The 7,897-nt window shown below is 57.4% G+C and overlaps 2 protein-coding genes across 2 annotated transcripts in view; one reads left to right on the forward strand and one right to left on the reverse strand.

The window, feature by feature from the left end:
• The window catches only part of Ano8 (anoctamin 8), an 11,628-nt gene extending 10,536 nt beyond the window's left edge, over window positions 1-1,092 (forward strand). The window contains exons 19-20 of the mRNA XM_026777716.1: window positions 13-111; window positions 980-1,092. Of these exons, the coding sequence (XP_026633517.1) occupies window positions 13-111; window positions 980-1,092 (212 nt within the window). The remainder of the gene's footprint in view (window positions 1-12; window positions 112-979) is intronic.
• Dda1 (DET1 and DDB1 associated 1) lies at window positions 1,090-7,036 on the reverse strand. The gene is made up of 5 exons (XM_005370613.2): window positions 6,964-7,036; window positions 4,011-4,091; window positions 3,883-3,934; window positions 2,317-2,378; window positions 1,090-1,710 (listed from the first exon to the last, which is right to left on the reverse strand). Exons 1-5 carry the CDS (start codon window positions 6,964-6,966, stop codon window positions 1,600-1,602), a joined length of 309 nt encoding a protein of 102 aa, XP_005370670.1. The 5' UTR covers window positions 6,967-7,036; the 3' UTR covers window positions 1,090-1,599.
• Window positions 7,037-7,897: the final 861 nt, after the last annotated feature.

Genomic DNA, 7,897 nt, shown 5'->3' on the forward strand with positions numbered 1-7,897 from the left:
CGCCCCGCGCAGCCCGCCTGCTGGCCCGCAGCCCGCCACTAGCCCCGCCGCGCCCCTGCCGTTTCGTCGACCAGGATGGGGGTCACGAGCGGAACCCCACAGAACAGAAAAGTACACAGGATGGGCGGTTATTTATTTGTTTTTAATTTATTTTGTCATATTTTTGTAAAACGGCAGAAATGCAATAAAAAGTTTATTTCAACAGTGCTCGAGGTCAGAGCGGTGGAGAGACCTCGGGGGATCCGTAGCCGGTGGCTGGGCACTCGGTTCTCCCAGGATGAGGCCTCTAGAGGGCCCAGGGAACCCATCAGGGTGGCGATTTCGGGCCTGGATCCGGATGCACGTACGTCGCACCCTACGCCAGATGGGACTTAGGGATGGTGCACTCATGAGGGTGCCCAGAACAGAGGATCCGCACTGTGACTTGGTCCAGAGGTCATCCTGGCCAGCCTGCAGGGACCTGGGAGCTCAAGTGGCGCTCCGGAGGCTGCACAGCCGTGCACAGCAAAGGCAGAGGGAGACAGAACCCCAGTGTGTTTATGAGAGTGGATGCCACCTGAGACAGGGCACAGTTCGAGGAAGGGCGTTGCGGGGTGGTTGGGTTGGGACGCATAAGGGTTAATAGGGCTGCCAGGATCCAGTCACTGTGTGAGGCTGGGGTGCTACTGGGGTCACAGTGGGGTGATAGCTCCTGGGGAACATGGAAGCCTTGGGCCTTGCCCACAAGCAGGGACCCCAGAAGCCCTCTTACCTGCGGCACGTACCATGCCACAGCTGAGGGTGCACAACCACTCTAGTCCAGGGAACTTTCCTTCCCTACCCTCAGGACAGTGGGGCCACCTCAACCCCCAACAGTGTTCCCCAGCTTAAGGCTACTGGGCCCAGCTTGGCTGGTGCAGGGGCCTCCAGTGGCCAGAGACTAGTGCTGGCAGGCGGGCCTCCCACATGATGATGGGTGGCTGTCAGCTCTGTCTCCCAGGGAAATGTGAACCCAAGGACTCCTGGGCAAGGAGGTGTGGCAGTCAGTCCTATGCCAGTCACTCCGGTCCCAGTGGCTCCAGCCGAGGTGTGCGGACCAAAGACGCTGGGTGAAGTGGGAAAGATCCTTTTATTGGGATGGAGGAGGAGCACGGGCTAGTCCATGATAAAATGACTTAAGAGAAAGATCCATAAGGGCCGGCTCTCTCCTGCCCTGGTGTGGGCTCAGAGTAAGGGCTGGCATGGGAGGGCCCAGGGAGGTTCCAGGACCGAGACCCAGCCGGCCTGTGGGTGGGAACGGGAAGGAGCGTGCGAAGGCCGCTCGCTTGTTGGGAGACCAGGCCGCCCCGGACTTTGGACCCTGGCGTTGTCTCTGGCGGGTGGCTGGGTGGGGGACACCACTGTGCTTTAAAAAAAGCATCTATGGACACCTCACGGCGCTGGGCCTGATGTCCCTTTAACCAATGCTTGACACGAGTTACAGCATAAATAAAAACTCAAGGAAAATAAATACATGGGTCCTATGAGGTTGGAGGGCGCGGGCTGGGTAGGAGGCAGGCTGCGCTTACACACGCGGGCAGGAACGGACAGAGCAGACAGACGTGCGGCGCTGTATGGGGCCTAGGTGTCCTCGGGCATGTCGGGGCTGTCGGTCCGGGCCACCTTGCAGGGTGGCGCTGAGCTCTCGCCCTCCGCCTCCACCTGTTCTTGGTCTCTCTTTTTGGCAGCGTTCTGGAGGGGTGGAGAGGGAGAGGCTGCAGTGAGGACAGCATGGGAGAACCAATAGCATGGTTCTTTCTCCCTCGCTCCCCCACCCCACCCCATAGGGTCTCTACATAGCTCTGGCTGTTGCTGTTCTGAAACTATGTAGACCAGGTTGGCCTCAAACACAGAGATCCTCATGCCCCTGCATCATCACCATGCTCAGCCCACGGGGACACCCTGCAAGGTAGCTCGGGCAGGCGGCATGGGTGTGATTTTTCACATACTATCGAAACGGCTGAGGAGTTAGAGGCAGGAGGATCACTGTATGAGGCCACCCTGGACTCATATTGGCCCCGAACACCCTCAGCTTCCTGAATGCTGGGGTGACAGGCATGTACCATGTCATAAATACATTTTACCATTAAAGTAAAATGTCAGAAACAAGAGACTCAGCTTGACGACTGGGCACTAGCTGTGCAATGAAGAATGCCCCAAGTTCATCCCCACTCTTCCAAGTGCTAGGAACCCACGAGCACACACCCACTGGAACACTTCTCCCCAGGACGGGTCTCCTGAAGAACTTCTATTCAGCCCTCAAGGCCCCACTCAAACACCCCCAGCCAAGAAGCTTGCCTTTTTGTCCCATTGCTGGTGCAGGTAGCGCAGGAGGATGTTCGTCTTCTCTGTCACAATGACTGAGAAGCAAGGAGAGAGCGTGAGAAAGATGGAGGTGCTACGGCCTCCACCTTGGCCTCCAGGTCTGCCTCACTTTTCTGGGGTGCAAACTCAGCAGTAAGAGAAGACTGCTGCATCCCTTGTGAACACAGCCGAGCACAGCCTCAGGCACTGCTGCCCTGGTCCACCCGGGACTCCATTCTCAGGCTCCTGGGCTAGGACCTGCCCTGGGCAGCTCTCTTTGGAACACCCTTGGGTTTTGTCCTGGTTTTGGTGCCAAGGATGGAGCCAAGGTTCTGGAACTCAGGCCAGCACCAAGCTGCGGAGCCCTCCCATCTCCTGAGACAACACCAGAGGAAGTACCCACGTCAGGCTACAGCGAGACTGGGTGCTCAGAACGAATCCACAGCCTCACCCATGGCAGGGAACTGCACTGCCCATGAGCCTTGCTCCTTTCCTGGACGGATCTGTTTTTAAAGATTTACTTGGTATTATTTTAAATCTGTGTGTGTGTGTGTGTGTGTGTGTGTGTGTGTGTGTGTGTGTATGTGTGTGTGTCTAATGAAGCTACAAGAGGGCTCTGGGTCCCCTGGTGAGCTGTGCTGTGGTGCTGGGCCTGGGCTCCAGTCCCCTGAAGCACAGCTAACCCGAGAGTCTGTGTAGCCCCTTGCATGGTTTTTAGCTTGTGCTGAGTGGGTGCATGTTTTGGTCAGAGGACAATGGTGGGAGCCAGTTCTCTCCTCCTACCATATGGATTATAGGGACTGCGTCAGATTCTCAGGCCTGGTAGCCATCTTGTGGAAATCAACGTTTTTGGATTGTTTATTTTCTTAAGACAGGGCCTTACTATATAACTCTGACCTGGACCTCGCTCTATAGACCAAGCTGGTATCTCTGCTTCCCATGTGCTTGAATTAGAGGTGTGTGCCACCATATCTGGCTTCCAGACTCTTGATTGACAGACAAGCACTAGGCCCTTGCTCTCCTATGCCACAGAGACCATGGCCTAGACACCGCTGCCCACAGGCCCAGTATGGTCACTGCTTCCCCCACTTCCACAGCCACAAAGACTCTGACTTGTGGTTTCTGTGGGCATGTGGAGGCGTGTGGGTGCACACTGACCTCGGCTGGAGATCAACCTTGGCACTGGCCCTCACCTTCCCTTTGTTCGCTGGGCTCTCTTGTTCTCTGTGCCAGGCTGGTAGGTCCTAGGTTGCCCAGTGGGGCGGACTCCAACTATAGACCCTATCGAGGCGCCTGGCTTTCCCATGGGTTCCAGAAATCTACAGTCAGATTTAAACTCCGCTTCCCCTGCCTCAGCATCCAGAGCGCTGGGATAGGTGTGCTCAGCTCGCCCACTTCATGATGGAGCCCAGGGCTCTATCTCCCGGCCTGGTCCCAGCTTACAGTCTTGATACGCAGATGGCAGGGGTCATCCCACCTGGCCTGCAGGGAGGACAGGCCAGCTTGGGCCACCCTGGCCCCTCCTGGCTGCTGCGGAGAACGAAGCGCTGCAGTACTCACTCTGTTCTGATGGGTACTCTCGGGTTGGCAGGTAGACTGAGGGACGGCGGTTCTGTGAATGGGGAGGGGGGGTTAGCTGGCAACCCTTGCCCTCAAGACAGGGATGCCACTCCCAGCCCCACACTCACCGAGGCCTTGCACACGGAGTCCGCGTGGAACCTGCTGAAGTTGCTCTTGTTGTAGACGGGCAAGCCTTTCAGAAAGTCTGCCTGGAGACAGGGGTGGGTATGAGGCCTCTGATGCCGTCTGAGAACATACCTGGGCTGCCACCCGCCTGGTCCTCCACTGCTCTCCCAGCGACCAGGCCAGAGGGAACCCAAGGCTGGCTGCTTATGGAATACTTCTTCTACATGTATTCACTGTGCTCTGTGTGTCTGTGTGGGGAGGGTAACACGTGCCACCATGTGTGCACTCACTCCTTCCGCCATCAGGCAGGCCTGCCCAGCCGTCTCCACGGGAGCTGTTTAAAGGGGCACTTCCTTGGGGCGCAGTGCATGCCTGCCATCTCCACTCCATGAGGCCGGAGCAGGGTCCTTCTCGAAACAACAACCAAAGCAATAATGAAGCCAGGCAGTGGTGGCGCAGGCCTTTAATCTCGGCCCTCGGGAGGTAGAGGCAGGGATCCCTAAGTTTGAAGCCAGCCTGGTCTATATAGCAAGTTCCAGGGCAGCCAGGGCTCTGCAGAGAAACCCTGTCTTGAAAAATCAAAAACAAACCAAAAAAGCAAAAGACTATTTCAGAAGATGGGCTCGGTGGTGCACGCCCACTGTCCCAGCACTCAGGTGGGGGTAGGGCAGAGGTTGCCTAGCCTGGGAGCCTGTCCCACAACATACACCAAGGGAGCTGGCTGCTGAGCAGGTAGCCCGGCCTTGAGCCCACCTAGCTCGCTCATTCTCCAAATGTCACTCGGGTCTGGGGAGGGGTAGTGTGATCCCTGGAAGACGTCACTGTGGATGTCCCGGCACAGATGACCACAGGGCCCATGTTACTGCTTCCCTGGGACATTGCTAAAGCTCAGGTCTGGCCGCCTGGCTGACCTTATGGTGAAGCAGAGGTGCCTGCCCCGCCCCCCACCACTCTGCTGGCCTGGAATGTGGCCAGGCAGCCTCAGTGTACCTGTTCTCTGTCTTGTGGTCCAGTGGCCCCCACCCGCAGGGTGTCCTGGCCAGGCCATTAGTACACACTTGAGGGGTGGGGTGGGGTTCCAGAGCAGAATTGAGGTGTCTGGGGCCATCAGCCCCGTGGGTGCTGTGTGTGGCAGAACGAGGCTAGTCCGGGCTCAGGGAGCTGCCCTGGGGCACTCATGTAGAAGGCACTTATGTCCCCACAGCTGCCATCTCACTCCAGCTCCACAGGGACACCCAGTCTCAAAATAACAAATAAGCAATCTCGACTCTTCCACCGGCACTGACTGTAATGCGGTGTGCCACCATCTGAGACATGCCCTACAACTCTCCCACTATCTCAAACCACTTCCCTGAGCTGTCCCATATGCAGTACATGTCTGGAGCCCTAAGGCCTTGGGCTGGGCCCTGGCAGAACTCAGAGAGGACCCAATGACACCACACCAAATCCAGGCCTGCTGCGAGCTAAGTGACTTCCTCGCCAGGCTGCACCCCCCCCTCCCCCCCGGCAGTGCACTGCGGCCTCCAAGCACAGCTCAGAGTGGCAGTCAAGGCAGTCAGGGCAGAAAGTGGGAACAGAGGTCCCTCAGGGCAGGGCAGGGCCATGTATCTGTCTGCACTTCTAAAAAGAAAAGATCGGGCCTCCTCAAGTAAGCTGACAAACAAGGCCTCAAGACAAGGGGCCAGCTCCCTCATGGGCCTTTGGGGTCAACAGAAGCTATGGTGGAGGCCCTGGGGCAGCAGGAACTTGGGAGCCAGAGAAAGAGAAAACAAGGCAGTGTGGCTTGCTGAGCAGCTGGGGATGAGGTCACAAAGGGCACTGCCCCTGAATGGAAGCCAGGAGCAGACTAGCCACTGGGAGCCCCAGGATGCTACATAAGCTACAAAGTGTACAAAATGATGTTTTTGAAAACCCTTGATTCTAGGTGAATTAAAGATGGCCAGAGGGTTGGGGTGGGAAGGGGTAGGGAGGAGGCTGGACAGGCCTGAGTGAGAAGTGGCAGGCTCAGGTGGGTGCCCTGGGGAGAGTCTTTGCACAGGGAATAAGGCTGCAGAGGTGAAACGGGAACCCCCACAGCCATGTTTACCCCTTCTAGGACCTCTTCTATATGACTCATTACTATTCTTCAGGGTGTGGGCTAGGATCTGGATTCGACTCTGCTCAAATCTGAGGTATGGCTTCACCCTGGGTCAGAGAGAAGCCCTCATCCCAAAAAACCAAGGGGATCACGACCCCTGAGGAGGTCAGGAGCGCCCATCAGGTCACAGGGATCACCCCTCTTGAAGATGGGAGTGAAGCGAGGGGAGGACGTCCCCCCAACTCATCTATGGGCGGGCCTCTGTGCTAGCCCCTGCCGGTGCCTCATTCTAAGGGGTGGGCACCCTCATTTTGCAAACAGGGAGACAAAGCTGTTCCCTCGTTAAGAACAAGTGTGGGATCGACAGAGAGGGGTGGGGACCTGGGAAACGGGTCTGGCGCGATGTCGCACTTCCTTTGGTGACAAAGCCCTGCATGACATGGTGACAAGCCCCCTCGCAGCCGAGCTGCCCAGACCCGCCCCTCAAACGCCCGGAACCCGAGGAGCCTCGTCGAGGAACAGTCCGGAGCGGGGGTCTCGAGGGACCCCACCCCACCCCAAGCGATTTCCGGGGCGGGGGACGGACACACACACACACACACACACACACACACACACACACACACACATACACACAAGAGACAGTCGCGACCCGGAAATTAAAGAGTTTTCAGAGCCTGGAAGCCTAACTAGGGTCAGGGGTAGAAGAAAGAGCCGGGGTAGGGTCGCCGGGCAGCCAGCGGAGGGGTCGGAGGTCATAGGTCAGCGCGAGGGGCGGGACCGAGACTAAGAGGGGGTCGGGAGAAGGGTCTCGGGGACAGTGGAGGGACCCACGACGCCATGCCGGGCGAAAGGGGAGGCCGCACGGCCGCGCTCACCATCGTCCGTGTTCTCCGCCGTCCCGGCCGCCGCCGCCGCCACCGCCGCCGCCGCCGCCGCAGCCTCCTTCCCAGTCGCGGCCGCACAGCCACTTCCAGTCGCCGCGAAGCTCACGCTGATGGCGACAGCGCCGCGCGTCATTGGCCCGCGTGTGGCCCCGCCCTTGGCGCCCGGCGCGCTCCCATTGGCCATTCGTACTCACGCGCGTTGCCATTGGTTTGCACACCTTCGCCTTCGTCGTCGAGTTCGGTTGAAGGAGCAAACCCCGCCCGGGACTTGAAATGCAAGGGGCTTGCGATCCGGAAGTGGGCGCGCGACGTCTCCTGGGAGTTGTAGTTCTCCTTCTCGTTCCTGGTCCCGCAGGTCTCCTCTCGTTTTGGGGCTGGCTTGATGTCCCTGGATGGCCTCGCTGTAACAAGGCCATTGAACTCCCGACTTTCTCCGCTGAGTCTCAACCTACGGATTCTTTTATTTGTTTATTTTTGAGTTCAAGCCATAATACAGGCTGACTTTGAGCGTGCAACAATCCTCCTGCCTCAGCTTCCCAAATTCCTGGGATGGCAGAGGAATGGCAGAGGTGTGTGTGTGTGTGTGTGTGTGTGTGTGTGTGTGTGTGTGTGTGTGTGTGTGTGTGTGTGTGTGTGTGTGTGTGTGTTTTGCTTTAGGTAGAGCTAACATGGATTTAAGAAAATTTTAAAAATTGGGAGGTTTGAAAGCCAGGTGAATGTGGCACATGCCTTTAACCTCATCTCTTGGATGTCCTAATGTTAGTGACAGAACTTGCAGTAGATGGCAACTTTTTCCCGGCTTAGAAATCTAACAGCCTAGCCGGGCGGTGGTGGTGCACACCTTTAATCCCAGTATTCAGGAGGCTAGTTCCAGGACAGGCTCCAAAGCTACAGAGAAACCTTGTCTCAAAAAACCAAAAAAAAA

This window comes from Microtus ochrogaster, unplaced genomic scaffold, assembly GCF_000317375.1.
Source record: "Microtus ochrogaster isolate Prairie Vole_2 unplaced genomic scaffold, MicOch1.0 UNK81, whole genome shotgun sequence".
Classification (NCBI taxonomy): Eukaryota; Metazoa; Chordata; class Mammalia; order Rodentia; family Cricetidae; genus Microtus; species Microtus ochrogaster.